This window comes from Mustelus asterias, chromosome 17, assembly GCF_964213995.1.
Source record: "Mustelus asterias chromosome 17, sMusAst1.hap1.1, whole genome shotgun sequence".
Lineage (NCBI taxonomy): Eukaryota > Metazoa > Chordata > Chondrichthyes > Carcharhiniformes > Triakidae > Mustelus > Mustelus asterias.
In genome coordinates this window covers 56,900,970-56,920,867 of record NC_135817.1, presented here as the reverse complement: position 1 = coordinate 56,920,867, position 19,898 = coordinate 56,900,970, and the positions used below count along the sequence as shown (strand labels likewise).

Below are 19,898 nucleotides of genomic sequence, written 5' to 3'. Positions count from 1 at the left end.
CCTTTGTTTATGAACTTGTGCAAAATTACCTTGTTTTAAAGCACAAACCTGAAGCTCAACTCCATCCCCAAATCTGTTTTGTTTTTACTACATTCATTTTTGGAATGGCTGCCATTGTTGTTCATGTTGCCCTGAGAAGATTGTTATACCTATTCCATAACACCAGAAGACCATAAGATATAGAAGCAGAAATAGGTCATTTGACCCATCGAATCTTTCTCTGCTATTCAATCATGGCTGATAAGTATTTCAAGTTTCTCGCCTTTTCCCCATAACTTTTAATCCCCTTTTCAATCAAGAACCGATCTATCTCTGTCTTAAATATACTCAATGACCTGCCCTCCACAGCCTTCTGTGGCAATGAATTCCTTAGGTTCACCAGCCTCTGGCTGAAGAAATTCCTCCTCATCTCGGTTCTAGAAGGTTTATTCTGAGGCTGTGCCCTCGGACCCTAGTCTTGCCTACGAATGGAAACATCTTCTCCATGTCAACTCTATCCAGGCCTTTCAGCATTCTGTAAATTTCAATGAGATCCCCCCTCATCCTTCAAAACTCCACTGAGCCGCAGTCCACGTAGTCTTTTCGCAATGGTTTGATCTTACTGAATGGCTTGCTTGGCTACTTCAGAGGGGAGTGAAGAGGCAACCACATGAATATGGGACTGGTGTTGGATACAGCAGCCTTTATTCGCCAAAGGACATTAATGCCCCAGTTTGTTGCGTCAAAAATCCTGATTCATGAGATTTTCCTTTTCCCATCTTCTGACTTCTCTTCAGGTGACTGCACTGGCAGCGTAAAGCGTCTTGTGTACCCATTCTGGTAGAGGGCAGCAGCATACCCAACAAATTTTAACCCAGCCCTCAATGACTTGGCTCTCACTCGCTTGGAACTCCACCGAGTGAGTGACATTTTCAAATTTAAACTGGAGGTCAAGCGTCATATTTTATGTGAGAGGGTCAACTATAATTCGAATAAGACCATGATTGCTATTTTAACTGGGGCCCAAGTAGCAGAGTTATTGAAGTTCTTCCACGAGGGTGAAGCAGATTGCCAGCTGGTGGAAGGAGAAAGATATCCTTCACTTAACTGGGAACGTTTCTTCTGCGGGACCAGGACCATCAGGCGAACTCCTCGAGATACCACAAAGAAAATGGTGGCTTCCCATTCCCTCGAATACCCCTCCCTCCTTCCCTCCTATGAGACCTTTTCAAATCTCCCCCCTTCCACCTAGAAGCCAGCCAGTGAGTGCCTGTGGGCCTTCTGATCTCCCAATGCTCTGTATCCGCCTCCTGCCCAGAGTGGGTGAGATGCGGGACTGCTGGCATTTAACATGGCTTGGGTATAGAAACACATGAAACTTGAAATTTAGGCCAGCAAGTGTGTTTTGCACTTGCCCCACCTGTTTTTCTTTTGCTCAGAAACTGGACTAGGGTTAACCACCTCTCTGCATGGGAACTCCCAGTCTGCCAGTTTTCTATTCATGAATATTAAACGGATGATAATGCGTATGCCAGGTCTGAACAATTTTGCAGTCTGTGCTTCTGGTATATCAATAATGCTGCACCAAGACTTTTGACTTTGTACTGAGTAAGGAGGGCAGTTTTATGTTGTGGCCCCTTATCTACGAGGGAGTTGGCTGAGGCCCCATATGGTTCTTGAGTTGACTCAGCCTGTCAATATTGAGAACTTCGATCTGGTACATTTACCATCACATTTCAAGTGTTCCATTTCAATTTCTCTATTGCACTTCCAAAAAAGTAAAGGAAACGAAGGACAGTTCAAGGCTCTCAAAACACTCAATGAGTTGGATAACCTTTAGTTTCTTACTTGACCTTTGCATCAGATCACGCATGATCTACTGAACCACAAAGCTATTTTCTGATGTTAATAAACACTGTTTTGCTGTGGCAGCAGAATGTATTGCCTTCTAAACGACATGGTATAATGCTGCTGTCCTTAAAGCAAAACATGTCATCCGCCATCTTGTGAGCTACTCCATTGGAGGTCCATTACTTCATTAGTGTTCTGACGTGTGAACGCCACACTTCACAGATCACACTTTAATTATTCATACAAATATTAGTGTCTCGATTAGGGGAAAAAATTAGAAAGCCATCACTCCTTATTAGTTACTTCTGACTTCCTGGAGGATCCTGAGAATGAATAAAACGTTGGGTGAAATCTTACCAAAAAAATGGCAAGAATTCTGGCCATTCTGGAGAAAAATGGTGGGTGCGATCTTACGACCTTGTCCTGCCCGTCGATCGGTGTGGCAAGGTGGTAAGACTGCATGCAAGGCCAAAGGTTTTTAGCTGCATGCAAACTTACCGGCCCTGTTTTGCCAGTGAGATTAAATATTAAGTAATATGATATTTAATTAATGTTTATGTAGTAAATCGAAGTACATTTCAGAGTACATAGTCAATGCACACAATTCTATCAGCATCCAGTAATTCTACAAAATAAGTTATATGCCTAATTAAATCTATAGCAATGAGTACCTCATTCTTCACTCAAAGGGAATAAATAAAAGCCTAATTTTAGTTGCAGAATAGCAATAAGATCTTTGTAAAAATGATTTAAATAGTCAGGTGTAAAATGGACATTGTTATCACTGGAACATGATTACCATTTTTTAAATGGATAATAATGTCATTCATGATGACCGGAATCTTACCACTGTTCACGCCAGCGGGATTTTCCCCTCCTGCCACAGTGAACTGAGATTTGGCTGGCCACTAAATTCTCCGAGCTCGCGGCAGCAGGAACGTGGCATGAACTGGCAGTAAGATTGTGCCACAGGATGGTGCCAGTATCTTCAAAGAATGTCACTGAATTGTTTGACTGTCACAGTAATGAGGCAGGCAGAAGGATCTTCTGCCTTACTTCCCTATCAGTCACTGTTAAAGGGGTCACATCTCCTGCCGCCCCTTTCTCCTAAATTATCAAAATGTTCTTGATACTGATGCTTGCAGCATTATTACCAGTAGAGTTCAGAAGAAAATTTTATCTGATTTAAATCTCGCAACTAAATTCAGCAAGCAAACTGGTGGGAAAGAGCAAAGGACTGAAGAATAGGGGGAAGCCCTTGGAGAGGCTTTCCTTCGTTCATAGATTCCTCTCTGGAGGTGATGATTAATGCAGTGAGAGCACAAAGGCAAGTTTACGATTTTAGTTTATCACAAAACCAGTCATGTCAACCAGAGTAGACCCTGGAGTTGGAAGTGTTAACATCGTGAAAGTACTCTGTACATTTATCTGCTTGTAAATAAACTGTTATGGTTCATTATACTAACCGGTGATCCTTGCAATTACTAGACTTGCGAAGAGTCCTGATGAGTGCAAGATGAAAAGCTTCGACGGTTTCAGCAACATTCAAGCTTTGTGCTACCAAATGACTAATGTTAAGTTTTTGACTTTCCTGATTCCATTTAAATTTTAAAGAAAACTAACAAGCAAACACGCAATGGTTCCTCAAAACACAAGCTATTGGCAATGATTTGTCTTCTTTTGCTTACTAGATTCTGATTGGTCGACAAAGACATTATCAGCTGCACATGACTCGGGCGTTGTGACTCTTTTGACATTGGTAGACAAAATATAATTGATGTCTGATTTAGTACAGCTGGAACTCTTTGTGGAGCTGCAATCTGTTTTACCACATCATTCTAATATAAAAAATACCTTCACTCGGCAAAGTTTGCTTCAGCAGAGAGTGGAAAGTATGCAAATTGATTTTGGGACAAGCTGCCAAACCTGATTTAAATTGAGGGGATGAAGTGAAGGGCCCATCGCTCACAGTACCAGCAAGACTGAGAATAATCAAAGGGAACATGAAGCTAATCAAGGATTAAAGTGCTACTTTAAGCTGGGATTGGACTGCTGACATTGATTATAGGTGAAAGGAAACACTTTCACACTTTTGAGTTCTTGGGTTAAAATTGGAGGTTGTGCCTCAATGTCAACACAGAGAATCCTTGAAACTCAAAAATGGTTGCAGCACCATCAAATTTCTAGGCCCGAGGATTATTTTGAAACTTTATTTTAATATCTTTTGAATTGTTTGGAACCATCAGGTCATTTGGTTGTACAAAGCTTGAGTATTGCTGAAATAAAAAGACATGTCGAAGCTTTTCATCATGCACTCATCAGGACTCTTCGCAAGACTAGTAATTGCAAGGATTGGCGATCGCCAGTTAGTATAATGAACCATAACAGTTTATTTACAAGCAGATAAATGTACTGAGTACTTTCACGATGTTAACACTTCCAGCTCCAGGGTCTACTCTGGTTGACATGACTTGTTTTATAATAAATTAAAATAATAAACTTGCTTTTGTGCTCTCACGGCATTAATCATAGAACATAGAAAGCCACAGCACAAACAGGCCCTTCGGCCCACAAGTTGCGCTGATCATATCCCTACCTCTAGGCCTATCTATAGCCCTCAATCCCATTAAATCCCATGTACTCATCCAGAAGTCTCTTAAAAGACCCCAACGAGTTTGCCTCCACCACCACCGACGTCAGCCGATTCCACTCACCCACCACCCTCTGAGTGAAAAACTTACCCCTGACATCTCCTCTGTACCTACCCCCCAGCACCTTAAACCTGTGTCCTCTCGTAGCAACCATTTCAGCCCTTGGAAATAGCCTCTGAGAGTCTACCCTATCCAGACCTCTCAACATCTTGTAAACCTCTATCAGGTCACCTCTCATCCTTCGTCTCTCCAGGGAGAAGAGACCAAGCTCCCTCAACCTATCCTCATAAGGCATGCCCCCCAATCCAGGCAACATCCTTGTAAATCTCCTCTGCACCCTTTCAATGGCTTCAACATCTTTCCTGTAATGAGGTGACCAGAACTGCGCGCAGTACTCCAAGTGGGGTCTAACCAGGGTCCTATAAAGCTGCAGCATTATCTCCCGACTCCTAAACTCAATCCCTCGATTAATGAAGGCTAGTACGCCGTACGCCTTCTTGACCGCATCCTCCACCTGCAAGGCCGATTTAAGAGTCCTATGGACCCGGACCCCAAGGTCCTTCTGATCCTCTACACTGCTAAGAATGGTACCCTTCATATTATACTGCTGCTTCATCCCATTGGATCTGCCAAAATGGATCACTACACACTTATCCGGGTTGAAGTCCATCTGCCACTTCTCCGCCCAGTCTTGCATTCTATCTATGTCTCGCTGCAACTTCTGACATCCCTCCAAACTATCCACAACACCACCTACCTTGGTGTCGTCAGCAAACTTACCAACCCATCCCTCCACTTCCTCATCCAGGTCATTTATGAAAATGACAAACAGCAAGGGTCCCAGAACAGATCCCTGGGGCACTCCACTGGTCACTGACCTCCATGCAGAGAAAGACCCCTCCACAGCCACTCTCTGCCTTCTGCAGGCAAGCCAGTTCTGGATCCACAAGGCAACAGCCCCTTGGATCCCATGCCCTCTCACTTTCTCAAGAAGTCTTGCATGGGGGACCTTATCGAACGCCTTGCTGAAGTCCATATAGACCACATCCACCGCTCTTCCTTCGTCAATGTGTTTGGTCACATTTTCAAAGAACTCAACCAGGCTCGTAAGGCACGACCTGCCCTTGACAAAGCCGTGCTGACTACTTTTGATCATACTAAACTTCTCTAGATGATCATAAATCCTGTCTCTCAGGATCCTCTCCATCAACTTACCAACCACTGAGGTTAGACTCACCGGTCGGTAATTTCCCGGGCTGTCCCTGTTCCCTTTCTTGAATATAGGGACCACATCTGCAATCCTCCAATCCTCCGGAACCTCTCCCGTCTCCATCGACGATGCAAAGATCATCGCCAAAGGCTCCGCAATCTCCTCCCTCGCCTCCAGAGAGGAATCTGTGAACAGGGCAAAGCCTCTCCAGGTCTTCCCTCTGTTCTGCAGCCTTTTGCCCTTTCCCACCAGTTTGCTTGCTGAAGACATTGGTGTCGTTGTGAATCCCGATGGAGTCCCTTTAAATGGAGATCTTTCATTACTTCATCATCTGGGTCATCCTGCCCACCCTCACGGATTGGTCAGAGAACCCAGTGGTGGATGAGCAACCACAAGATACACAAATTAGTTACTTAGATTCCTGGCAGGGACAACATTCACAAAACTCACCTGTAGTCTCCAACGTTGAATAGGCAAGATCCAAAGTTCGAATTCATGTCTTCAACAAAGGACAGCTGACATCTCGGTTCAATGTACATAAGAACATAAGAAATAGGAGCAGGAGTAGGCCATCTAGCCCCTCGAGCCTGCCCCGCCATTCAATAAGATCATGGCTGATCTGAAGTGGATCAGTTCCACTTACCCGCCTGATCCCTATAACCCCTAATTCCCTTACCGATCAGGAATCCATCTATCCGTGATTTAACCATATTCAACGAGGTAGCCTCCACCACTTCAGTGGGCAGAGAATTCCAGAGATTCACCACCCTCTGAGAGAAGAAGTTCCTCCTCAACTCTGTCCTAAACTGACCCCCCTTTATTTTGAGGCTGTGCCCTCTAGTTCTAGCTTCCTTTCTAAGTGGAAAGAATCTCTCCACCTCTACCCTATCCAGCCCCTTCATTATCTTATAGGTCTCTATAAGATCCCCCCTCAGCCTTCTAAATTCCAACGAATACAAACCCAATCTGCTCAGTCTCTCCTCATAATCAACATCCCTCATCTCTGGTATCAACCTGGTGAACCTTCTCTGCACTCCCTCCAAGGCCAATATATCCTTCCGCAAATAAGGGGACCAATACTGCACACAGAATTCCAGCTGCGGCTGGAATGTATTATTCAAACTAAGAGATACAGAACTAAAATAAATAATGGAATTAGGACGCACCAGCCATAATTAAACTGAATGGCAGGACAGCCCCCTGAGCGCTGAATAGCCTATTCTCATCTCTTTACTCTGTACCTTTTCAAAACAAATTGATTTGAAAGCATGGACTGTATTGACCTCTGACTAGAAACTGCCCCTAAACAGCTCTGCTGATTGATAGGTTTGTTTTTTTTATTCATTCATGGGACATGGGCAAGACTGGCTGGCTAGCATTTATTGCCCATCCTTAGTTCAAGAGCAACTAGAACACAGTAGCTTGTTCAGCTATTTGAGAGGGCAGTTGAGAGTCAACAACATTGCTGTGACTCTGGAATCACATGTAGGCCAGACCAGGTAAGGACAGCAGATTTCCTTCCCTGAAGGACATCAATCACCACTCTCAACTCTGCCAGTGTCTCTTGTTTGTTGCAATATTTCAGGCAAATTCACACTGTGAACCACTAATGTGAATGTGAACCAGATGGGGTTTTTTCCTGACAATCGACAATGGTGTCATGGTCATCGATTCTTAATTCCAGATATTTTTATTGAATTCAATCCCGTCTGCCATGGCAAGATTTGAACCCAAGTTCCCAGAACTGAATTTCTGGATTAATAGTCTAGCGATAATACCACAAAGCCATCGCCTTCCCTTTATATCAGAGATGCAACCAAATCAATATCAAACCTGACCTGTGAGTAATAAATAGGGATTCGGTTTGATTAGATTGGCCCCAACAATCCTGTCATTCCCTGACTAAATATGTTGTTAGGAAGGGTTAAACCATGGCTCACTTATTCTTCAGTGCCATGTTCTATTAGAAGATATTTCTGAATGTCTATGGGTTATCATATTAATAACACTGTTTTTGTTGCATTAAACAAAACAAAAATCACAGGACAATTTCCTTAACCAGAAATGATTGGATAATTCAAAACATCTGATGTCATTGGGCTATTTATGAAATTGGAAGGCTCAATGCTGAGGTTAGTCTAGAATACAACTGACATCATCCGCTGCTGGCCATTTCAAATACATGTTTCCAGTTAAGCCTATTCCCTTTAAATCTGGCCACTGAATTGGCTGGCACAGTGTGTGCTGCATTTGTTTGTTATACTGGACTGTTAATTCATCTGGCTCCACATGCAGAGGACTTCATCTCACCATTGGTTTAATCCATCCTTTCCCTTTCCAGGAGCTGTGAGGCCTGCTCTGTCATTGCACCAGGCAGCCCAGCAAAAAGGACATGGTTCAGACTGTCCCCGACTCAACGGCTCACATCAAAGTATGTCAGTAAGATACATTTCTGTTGACTTATTGCCTGTGAAGGAGAGTTGAGAGTGCGGGAGTTGTTATGGAAGCTTTCTTGTGCTGCTTAATTGTTTATATACTGCGTGTTGGCAGTAGGTTCCTGCAAAACATTGCAAGACTAATGTGTGACAGTGAATATCTGCCAGTCCCACACCCGCTCTTGTATCTTGCCTTCAGTTTACAAAGAGAAAGAAGGACTTTCACATCCACAGGAGGTCCCAAAGTGCCTTACGACCAATAAAGTAATTGTATAGTTACTGTTGTAATGTAGGAAACATGGCAGCCAATTTGTACACAGGAAACAGCACCTTTGACATTGCAGCACTCCTTCCATACTGGCAGACTTGAATTTTGTACTCAAGTAGAATTTGAAGTCACAAATGTCTGATTCAGATGTGAGACTGCTGCCAACTGAAGCAAAGCTGGCACCTAAAGAGTGCCATGAAGAAATGATAGTTGTTTATGTGTTTGAATGGTTTGACTGCATCACACGCTGCGGAACCAAAACCCTTAGAGTTTACGGATTTCAGCTCCTGCAGCAAACTGGCTACAAAAGTTGTGCTCAGCACCCCTGTGCATGTGTTTGTGGGACACGTTTAATGTGACTTTCCGGTGGGGGAGCACATAAAAGAGGGTGGGTGACCACCACTTCCTGTCCACCCTCCAGTTCGCCCTCATAATACAGGGCAGGGCAGGAGGATGGTGGTGAGGGGAGCAAACATCTACAGCCCATCACCCACCGTATTTAAATAGCTAATCAAAGGTTAATTAGACTTAGCTCCAAGCCAAATTATTCTGATAATCTGCTGTCCATGCCTTAAAACGTTTGGCATGGGCATTTGGGTGGGAACAGCCATCCCAATATTTTAAAGAAAGCCTTCAAAGGACGGGAAGGAAGGGGTGCACAATCATAGGGGGTTGACCTTTTCAGATTTACGAGTATCCCACAGCAACCCCCCCCACCCCACCAAGATTGACCCCCCCTTCATTTCTAGGGGGCTCGAATACAAGAGCAGGGATGTACTGCTGAGGTTGTATAAGATCCTGGTCAGACCCCATTTGGAATATTGTGAGCAGTTTTGGGCCCCACACCTAAGGAAGGATGAGCTGGCCTTGGAGGGGGTCCAGAGGAGGTTCACAAGAATGATCCCAGGAATGAAGGGTTTGTCATATGAGGAGCGGTTGAGGACTCTGAGTCTGTATTCAATTAAATTTCGAAGGATGAGGGGAGATCCAATTGAAACTTACAGAATACTGAGAGGCCTAGATAGAGTGGACATCGAGAGGACGTTTCCACTAGTGGGAGAGACTAGAACTCGAGGGCGCAACCTCAGAGTGAAGGGCATTTAAAACTGAGATGAGGAGGAATTTCTTCAGCCAGACGGTGGTGAATCTGTGGAATTCATTGCCACAAAAAGCTGTGGAGGCCAGGTCATTGAGTGTCTTTAAGACAGAGATAGATAGCTTCTTGATCAATAAAGGAATCAAGGGTTGTGGGGAGAAGACAGGAGAATGGGGATGAGAATCATATCAGCCATGATTGAATGGTGGAGTGGATTAGATGAGCCGAATGGCCTAATTCTGCTCCTATATCCTACGGAATAATGGTAGCCTCCCCATTCTTAAACCTGAACTCCCCATCACCCTGCCACTGAGAGCACCCCACTGCCCACAACCCCACACCCACCACTTCTGTAGATCCCTGAGCCTACTTACTTTTCTTCTTACAGTCAATTGACCAATCCAATTGGTTGGCAGCTTCAGAGGGTGGGACTTCCTCCCTATGCATTGCGGAATCCTGCACTCCCCTTGTTTCGTCTGCCTGTAGCTCATTGTAGCTGTGGGGAGGCTAGTGTGGAGAGATTCAACCCACCCACTGTCTTTACTGTCTGGGATTGGGGGAGTGGGACAAGGGTTGAGCATCTGCCACCTGTATTATTCACTGTGTAGTGCTGTATGTGCCTTTGTGTGTGTGTCTGTGTAACTGTGTCTCTGACTTCCAGCAGTATTTTGCTTTTGCCTGCGTCTATGTATGTGCCAGTGTCTGTTTGCATGTGTCTATGTCTGTGTATGTCTATGTGTGTACCTGTGTTTGTTCCTGTGTGTATCTGTGAATGTGTGTATGTGTGACTAATGGAATCAGTCATAGCTATGACGACGCCTCCTGGTGAGATTTGCTGTATATACTCCATAAATGAGGGAAGACCACTTGATAAGGCATCAGAAAGCTAAATAAAATTTCAGTGGAACGGTTTGATAACAATGCTGTGAAACACTTGCTGATGTTTAATTTTGTCAATGACACTATATAAATACAAACTGATGTTTCTGAGCTGCGAAATCCTCAAGTGAGGAGGGCAGAAAGCTGGGCACAAGAAATATGAAAGAAAAGAGTGGTGGATAATATACTTGCTGCCATATCAAAGATAGCTGTACTTTTCAGAGCAGGCTGTACCCATATCGTAGTTCAAAGCGCCTGCGTTCTTCAAGTTTGATATCAGCTATGCAGAGGTACAAAGGAAATATAAAAAATATCTGCAGAGAGAGGGTAGAAAAGGAGCAAGGATCACTGTACTCATTCCCCTGAATTTTCTAATTGTTTGTTTCAGCTTGGGTGGTAGGGTGTTGGATACTCATTTGGTAGATCTCAATGAAGTCTTCATTGTCTTAAATAGGTTAACTGTATGCATTTATTAACTATTAAGGGCTATGTGCATTTTTTTTATTAGTGTCACAAGTAGGCTTACATTAACACTGCAATGAAGTTACTGTGAAAATCCCCTAGTCACCACACTCTGGCGCCTGTTCGGGTACACTGAGGGAGAATTTAGCATGGCCAATGCACCTAACCAGCACATCTTCCGGATTCCGGGAGGAAACCGGAGGATCCGGAGGAAACCCACGCAGACACGGGGAGAGCGTACAGACTCTGCACGGAAAGTGACCCAAGTCGGGAATCGGAACCCGGGTCCTTGACGCTGTGAGGCAACAGTGCTAACCACTGTGCCACCATGCCGCTCCGAAAATATAGTACATGCAGTAAAGGATTCAAGCTAGGAGCTGCCTCCATATTTGCTTGTGAACACGGCTCTAATCAAGACTGAGGTGTAGGTCATGTGTTCTCTTACATCACTCAGTGAGCGGTGCTGTACTCAGTCCCACAATAACTCTATTTGTGCCAGACCTTTATTGTACAGCTTGCAATCCTAGGAAATGGGTTTGTAATTATTACTCTTCAGAAGGCCATAACCAATGGAACTTTTTTATCATAGTGGATCTCTCTTCAGTTACGAGGCCCTAACAAGGCATTGGCGGCCATGTTAATTTTGTTCTCGAGCCGTGGATATCTTTGATGGTGGCACATTCATCCAGTTTGCAAGGCTCTTTAGAAAGATCATTCTTTGTCTACCTTGATCACTTTTACCATCAAACTCTCCCATCAGCATCAGACTTGCTAAATCATGATTTGTTTTAAAAATCCTGTGTTCAGGAAATTCCCACTCTCTCTTCTTGATCTTGATCAGCAGAGTTTTTTTGGTCTTAGATTTTACTCACACCTCTTCATTGGTAGAGTGACTTGTCCAAGCTCATAGTGGATGAAGAATGGACACACAGGGACAGGAGTCGGCCATTTGACCCCTTGAGCCTGTTCCACCATTCAGTTAGATCATGGCTCATCTATCTCTTTTCTACTTGTTTTGTAACTCTTAATATCCCTATTTGAATAGCAAGTGAGCATTGACATTGCACAATATTGCAAGCATAAAATTATGCCGTGACTTGAAACAATTTTTGTCATCAAGAGTGAAAGACCAATGTCTTTTCAGCCAAAAATACTCAGCTATATTTAGCATCACAAATGTCCTATTATCACTTTAGAAATGTGCAGTGATTATGTCAAGGCTGCTAATCCTTCAGTGAAGATGCCAACACAAGTTCATGGAGCATGCTGAATGTGACATCATCCACCAGTGTACACACCTCCACTGACCCTCCCCCAACCCCCATCCACCCACATCCCTGCCAACCCACACCCCCCACCCTCCTCCACACACACACACACACACACACACACGATTAAATATGAAATATGGTCATCCTACCAACCCCATAGTGAATAACTTAATGAAACATAGTGGGTGAAAGACAGTAACTTGCAGGAACATCAACATTGATTATAAAACCACTGCAACTCCAATCATTGGTGTCACCAAAATCCCTTAATGAGAATTTTGTCTACTAACCTTGGGAGTTATTCCTTCTCCCGTATACACGTCACTACACTATAATTATATGGTTATGTTTAAGAGCAAATCCGGATCTTCCCTATGGTACTTTAATGGGAAAATCCCTGCTGCAGACTTTCCTTCAATAGCATTCCACTGGAATGAGTGCCACAGGCTTAAAATGAGCAGGTCTTAAGTGAAGAGAGACGTTAAAACCCAGACGATTGTCATTGTGATGTTGTCATTTTTCTATCTGCTATTTCCACAGAGAAGCTAACTCACAGGAACAGTGCCGCTTTGGGACAGATAGTTGGGAGGATCATTGGATGGGGATTGCGGGGGGAGGGGGGGAACATGGTGAGAGAGATGGTGAGTTTGGAGGAAGATTGTGGATGGGAGAGATTGTTGGTTGAAAGGTTTCAGCTTGGGGAAAGAAGACTAACCAGGGGCCTAGAGGAAGCGCTCCTGTTCCTCCTGGCCCAGGCAGTGCTGGAGAGGCATTTCTCTGTTGGATTCAGCCATTTTTGCTATTCAATTTTCACATTGCCTTATCATAGGGGCGGCACGGTAGCACAGTGGTTAGCACTGCTGCTTCACAGCGCCAGGGTCCCGGGTTCGATTCCCGGCTCGGGTCACTGTCTGTGTGGAGTTTGCACATTCTCCTCGTGTTTGCGTGGGTTTCCTCCGGGTGCTCCGGTTTCCTCCCACAGTCCAAAGATGTGCGGGTTAGGTTGATTGGCCAGGTTAAAATTGCCCCTGAGATGCGTAGGTTAGAGGGATTAGCGGGTAAAATATGTGGGGGGTAGGGCCTGGGTGGGATTGTGGTCGGTGCAGACTCGATGGGCCGAATGGCCTCCTTCTGCACTGTAGGGTTTCTATGATTTCTATGATCCGGTGGCTCTGACATTCATCATTATGAAGTGCTTTGAAAGGTTAGTCATGGCACGAATCTATTCTAGCCTCCTGGATTGCCTGGATCCAGAACAGTTTGCCTACCGCCACAACAGGTCCACAGCAGACGCCATCTCCCTGGCCCTGCACTCAACTCTGGAACACCTAGACAACAAGGACACCTATGTCAGACTCCTATTTATAGACTACAGCTCAGCCTTCGACACCATCATTCCTACGAGACTCATCTCCAAGCTCCATGGCCTGGGCCTTGGCTCCTCCCCCTGCGACTGGATCCTGAACTTCCTAACTCACAGACCACAATCAGTAAGGATAGGCAACAATGCCTCTTCCATGATCATCCTCAACACCGGTGCCCACAAGGCTGTGTTCTCAGCCCCCTACTATACTCCTTATACACCTTTGACTGTGTGGCCAAATTCCCCTCCAACTCGATTTTCAAGTTTGCTGATGATACCACCGTAGTGGGTCGGACTCAAACATTGACGAGACAGAGTACAGGAATGAGATAGAGAATCTGGTGAACTGGTGCAATGACAATAATCTGTCTCTTAATGTCAACAAAATGAAAGAGATTGTCATTGACTTCAGGAAGCATAGAGGAGAACATGCCTCTTGTGAAAAGGAAGAGGGAAGCTTATGTAGGGATGAGGAAACAAGGTTCAGATGGCTCGACTGAGGGTTACAAGTTAGCAAGGAACGAGCTGAAAAAGGGGCTGAGGAGAGCTAGGAGGGGACATGAGAAGTCCTTGGCGGGTCGGATCAAGGAAAACCCCAAGGCTTTTTACTCTTATGTGAGGAATAAAAGAATGATCAGGGTGAGGTTAGGGCCGGTCAAGGACAGTGGTGGGAACTTGTGTATGGAATCAGTAGAGATAGGCGAGGTGATGAATGAATACTTTTCTTCAGTGTTCACCAAGGAGAGGGGCCATGTTTTTCAGGAAGAGAAGGTGTTACAGGCTAATAGGCTGGAGGAAATAGATGTTCGGAGGGAGGATGTATTGGCAGTTTTGAATAAACTGAAGGTCGATAAGTCCCCTGGGCCTGATGAAATGTATCCTAGGATTCTTTGGGAGGCGAGGGATGAGATTGCAGAGCCTTTGGCTTTGATCTTTGGGTCCTCGCTGTCCACGGGGATGGTGCCAGAGGACTGGAGAGTGGCAAATGTTGTTCCTCTGTTTAAGAAAGGGAATAGAAATGACCCTGGTAATTATAGACCGGTTAGTCTGACTTCGGTGGTTGGTAAATTGATGGAAAAGGTCCTTAGGGATGGGATTTACGACCATTTAGAAAGATGCGGATTAATCCGGGATAGTCAGCACGGATTTGTGAAGGGCAAATCGTGCCTCACAAATTTGATAGAATTTTTTGAGGAGGTAACTAGGTGTGTTGATGAAGGTAGGGCGGTTGATGTCATATACATGGATTTTAGTAAGGCGTTTGATAAGGTCCTCCATGGTCGGCTTATGATGAAAGTAAGGAGGTGTGGGATAGAGGGAAAGTTGGCCGATTGGATAGGTAACTGGCTGTCTGATCGAAGACAGAGGGTGGTGGTGGATGGAAAATTTTCGGACTGGAGGCAGGTTGCTAGCGGAGTGCCGCAGGGATCGGTGCTTGGTCCTCTGCTCTTTGTGATTTTTATTAATGACTAAGAGGAGGGGGCTGAAGGGTGGATCAGTAAATTTGCTGATGACACCAAGATTGGTGGAGTAGTGGATGAGGTGGAGGGGTGTTGTAGGCTGCAAAGAGACATAGATAGGATGCAAAGCTGGGCTGAAAAATGGCAAATGGAGTTTAACCCTGATAAATGTGAGGTGATTCATTTTGGTAGGACTAATTTAAATGTGGATTACAGGGTCAAAGGTAGGGTTCTGAAGACTGTGGAGGAACAGAGAGATCTTGGGGTCCATATCCACAGATCTCTAAAGGTTGCCACTCAAGTGGATAGAGCTGTGAAGAAGGCATATAGTGTGTTAGCTTTTATTAACAGGGGGTTGGAGTTTAAGAGCCGTGGGGTTATGCTGCAACTGTACAGGACCTTGGTGAGACCGCATTTGGAATATTGCGTGCAGTTCTGGTCACCTCACTATAAGAAGGCTGTGGAAGCGCTGGAAAGAGTGCAGAGGAGATTTACCAGGATGCTGCCTGGTTTGGAGTGTCGGTCTTATGAGGAAAGGTTGAGGGAGCTGGGGCTGTTCTCTCTGGAGCGGAGGAGATTGAGGGGAGACTTAATAGAGGTTTATAAAATGATGAAGGGGATAGATCGAGTGAACGTTCAAAGACTATTTCCTCGGGTGGATGGAGCTATTACGAGGGGGCATAACTATAGGGTTCATGGTGGGAGATATAGGAAGGATATCAGAGGTAGGTTCTTCACGCAGAGAGTGGTTGGGGTGTGGAATGGACTGCCTGCAGTGATAGTGGAGTCAGACACTTTAGGAACATTTAAGCGGTTATTGGATAGGCACATGGAGCACACCAGGATGATAGGGAGTGGGATAGCTTGATCTTGGTTTCAGATGAAGGTCGGCACAACATCGTGGGCCGAAGGGCCTGTTCTGTGCTGTACTGTTCTATGTTCTATGTTCTATGCCCCTGTCTACATCAACGGGGATGAAGCAGAAATGGTCACAAGCTTTAAGTTTTTAGGTGTCCAGGTCACCAACAACCTGCCCTAGTCCCTCCATGCCGATACTATCGTTAAGAAAGCCCACCAATGCCTCTACTTCCTCAGAAGACTAAGAAAATTTGGCATATCACCTGCGACTCTCACCAGATACACCACAGAAAGCATTCTTTCTGGTTGTATCACTGCTTGGTATGGATCCTGCTCTGCCTAAGACCGCAAGGAACTATAAAAGGTCGTGAATGTAACCCAATCCATCACACAAACCAGCCTCACATCCATTGACTCTGTCTACACTTCCCGCTGCCGTGGCAAAGCAGGCAGCATGGTTAAGAACGCTACACACACCGGACATTCTCTGTTCCACCTTCTTCCATCGGAAAAAAATACAAAAGTCTGAGGTCACGTACCTACCTACTCAAGAATACCTTCTTCCCTGCTGCCATCAGACCTTTGAATGGACCTACCTTGCAATAAGTTGATCTTTCTTTACACCCTAGCTATGACTGTAACACTACATTCTGCACCCTCTCATTTCCTTCTCTATGTATGGTATGCTGTGTCTGTATAGCACGCAAGAAACACTACTTTTCACTGTATACAAATACATGTGACAATAATAAATCAAATCAAATCAAACCAAATCACTGAAGCGCAGAACTGCATTAACATATTTAATGTGGTAACATTTAATGGGGAGGCGATGACCTCGTGGTATTATCGCTAGACTATTAATCCAGAAACTCAGTAAATGTTCTGGGGACCTGGGTTTGAATCCCACAATGGCAGATGGTGGAACTTCAATTCAATGAAAAAAAATCTGGAATTATGAATCTACTGGTGACTATGAAAGCATTGTCGATTGTTGTAAAAACCCATCTGGTTCACTAATGTCTTTAGGGAAGGAACTCTGCCGTCCTTACCCGGTCTGGCCTACATGTGACTCCAGAGCCACAGCAATGTTGTTCACTCTTAACTGCCATCCAAGGGCAACTGGGGATAGGCAATAAATGCTGGCCAGCCAATGATACCCATGTCCCATGAGTGAATAAATAAAAACGCTGCCTGCCTCTTATGGGCAGGTTAGTTATCCCCTCCCAACCCATCTCCGTTAAAACTGGTAAGTTAGAGTTGAATTCAGATTTTTGAAATTGTTCGCCCCCTCCACCCCCCATCTCCATTAAAGATTTAAATTGGAAGTGTGATATGAATGGGTTAAGCATGCACATGATAATACCTGGCAGTTCGTAGGAGAGGAAGGAACTCTTTGTTCTACACAGAGCAGCCAGCATGGCCAATGCTTGTGACTAACGACTTATTGCTTTCACACCATTGTGTAGATTTCTGTGATTGAGGAGGAGCTGAATCCCTGCGAATTACAAAATTATCATTGTTAGCAAGTCAAATGGAGCAGCTCCCTGGCAAAAGCTGTTGGCCTTACAATTAATTAACCCTCTCAATAAAGGAACCAAAAAAGGATAAGGTAAAGATACGAGGGCCTCGGGCTTGGTGTCACATGAGTCAATCAAATACAGGACATGCACAGGTTACTATGGTTCCTGCCTGTTGGGTGAAGGCAAGATATTGTGTTTTGAGCTTGAGGATGGAGGTGTGAAAGCAGAGGGACATTTTGAAGTTTGGCTTTGGGAATTAGCGAGTTTTTATGCAGAAGTCTTTCTCAGGATTTTAATTGGGTTGGGGGGTGAGGCCATGATCGGTTGGGTGCATAAGGTTTGGGAAAGGAAAGCTCTGTGGGGCAGAGCTTGATGAGACAAATAACCTTTTAGTGCTTCCATGTTCTCTTCTATTCCAATGAAAGATAAATGTTTTTTTTCCCTTCTACTAAAGTGAGCAGAAAGTACTGGCATGAAAGCTTGGATTGCCTGAACAAGGGCTCTGATTGCTAAATATTTGGCTTCGCAGTTTTAAAAAAAGTGACTTTGCTTCTGCAGTTTGAAGTATGTGGTTTGTGTGTGTCAGCTTCAGAGTTTTAACAATGGAAAAGTAAATTGTGGATTAGAACAACCCCTGATACAAGCAAAGTTTTTCTTGGCAAATTACTTTTGTTCTGAGCAACAATTGACTTCATAGTATATGGACATATGTGTGTTTGCATTGTGTGTGTGCAATGTGAGATTTGGGGGAGATAGGTTTCCTTTAGGCAGTAGCTGTACTTCACTTCATTGTAAAATGTTTTTTTACATTACATTAATATTTGCTGAACAGATAAACTCTCGTTGTTAAATCGATTTAATGGTTTTCTGGCAGTGTGAGGATAATTAGGTCTGACATATAGGTCAAGAGTTAGAACAGGGCAGAGGGCAACAGATAAAAACACATGTGCTAATTTTCCAGGATGTTTTGTTCACTTTTAATCCTTTAAGATGAGTCCTTTTACCACGCTCATAGAATCATAGAATCCCTACAGTGCAGAAGGAGACCATTCGGCCCATTGAGTCTGCACTAACTCTCTAACAGAGCATCCCACCCAGGCCTTATCCCCATAGACCCACATATTTACCCTGCTAATCCCCCTAAATCATACATCCTGGGATACTAAGGGGCAATTTATCTTTGGGCTGTGGGAGGAAGCCGGAGTACCCGGAGGAAACCTATGCAGAAACTGGGAGAACATGCAAACTCCACACAGACAAAGCCAGAATTGAACCCCAGTCTCTGCCGCTGTGGGCCAGCAGTGCTAACCACTCCTTCATTTTGAAATTCTCTTTTATTTTCTATTTGCCTCTCTCACTCTCTCTCACCTTATTAACCCAGCCATTTCTCTGATGCAAACATTCCATCCTACTCTTTACTCCTTTATCTCCCCAATTTCTCTCCCACTTCTCTGCTAGCCCTCTTACCTTTCTCCAATCCCATTCTCTTTCTCTCTTCCACTTCTTCCCACCCTCACTTACTCACCACTTTTTCTCCATCTCTTGTGATCCCTTTCTTTTCCCTTTATCTTGTTTTCCCTCTCTACCCATAATCCTCTCTTCTTTCTCCTTCTCTCTCTCTCTCTCTCCTTTCTCCTCCATCTCCCCAGTTATGAGATGTTTTCATAGAGAAGGTGAAGAGAACCGATTCCCATTGGGAGGAAGGTCCATTGCCAGTGGAGACGGATGTAAGATCATTGTCCAGAGGACCAGAGGACGAGGAGATTTTGTCACAACATGCAGCAAGTTGTTATGATGCAAATGCACTATCTGAACGAATGGTGGAAGCAGATTCAATGGTGCCTTTTGAAAGTAAACTAGGCAAATATTTGAAGGGGAAAATAAATTGTAGGATGCTGTGGAAAAAGGACAATGGGACTAGCTGAATAATGAAGATCGAACACAGGCAAAATGGACCACATGGTCTGCTTTTGTGCTGTATGATTCTATCTATCCCCTTTCTTCCTTCTCTAGTCTCACCTGAAAATAAACTTAAGACCATAAGATATAGGAGCAGAATTAGGCCATTCGGCCCATCGAGTCTGCCATTCAATCATGGCTGTCTGTGTGGAGTTTGCACATTCTCCACGTGTCTGTGTGGCTTTCCTCCGGGTGCTCCGGTTTCCTCCCACAGTCTAAAGATGTGCGGGTTAGGTTGATTGGCTATGCTAAATTGCCCCTTAGTGTCAGGGGGATTAGGAGGGTAAATATATGGGGTTACGGGGATAGGTCCTGGGTGGGATTGTTGTCGGTGCAGGCCCGATGGGCCAAATGGCCTCCTTCTGCACTGTATATTCTACGATTCACTGATAAATTTCTCATCCCCATAACCTTTGATCCCATAATCAATCAAGAGCCTATCTATCTCTGTCTTACGTACACTCAATGACTTGGCCTCCACAGCCTTCTGCGGCAATGAATTTCATAGAGTCACCACCCTCTGGCAGAAGAAATCCTTCATTACCTCTGTTCTAAAGGGTCGTCCCTTTATTCTGAGACTGTGCCCGCGGATCCTAGCCTCTTCTACCAGTGGAAACATCTTCCCCACTTTCT

General features: G+C 44.5%; 1 protein-coding gene across 1 annotated transcript in view; it reads left to right on the top strand.

Moving 5' to 3' along the window:
* The window catches only part of erg (ETS transcription factor ERG), a 261,573-nt gene that overhangs the window by 48,927 nt on the left and 192,748 nt on the right, over window positions 1-19,898 (top strand). Inside the window, 1 exon segment of the mRNA XM_078232731.1 lies at window positions 8,033-8,130. Within this exon segment, the coding sequence (XP_078088857.1) occupies window positions 8,084-8,130 (47 nt within the window). The 5' untranslated portion in view covers window positions 8,033-8,083.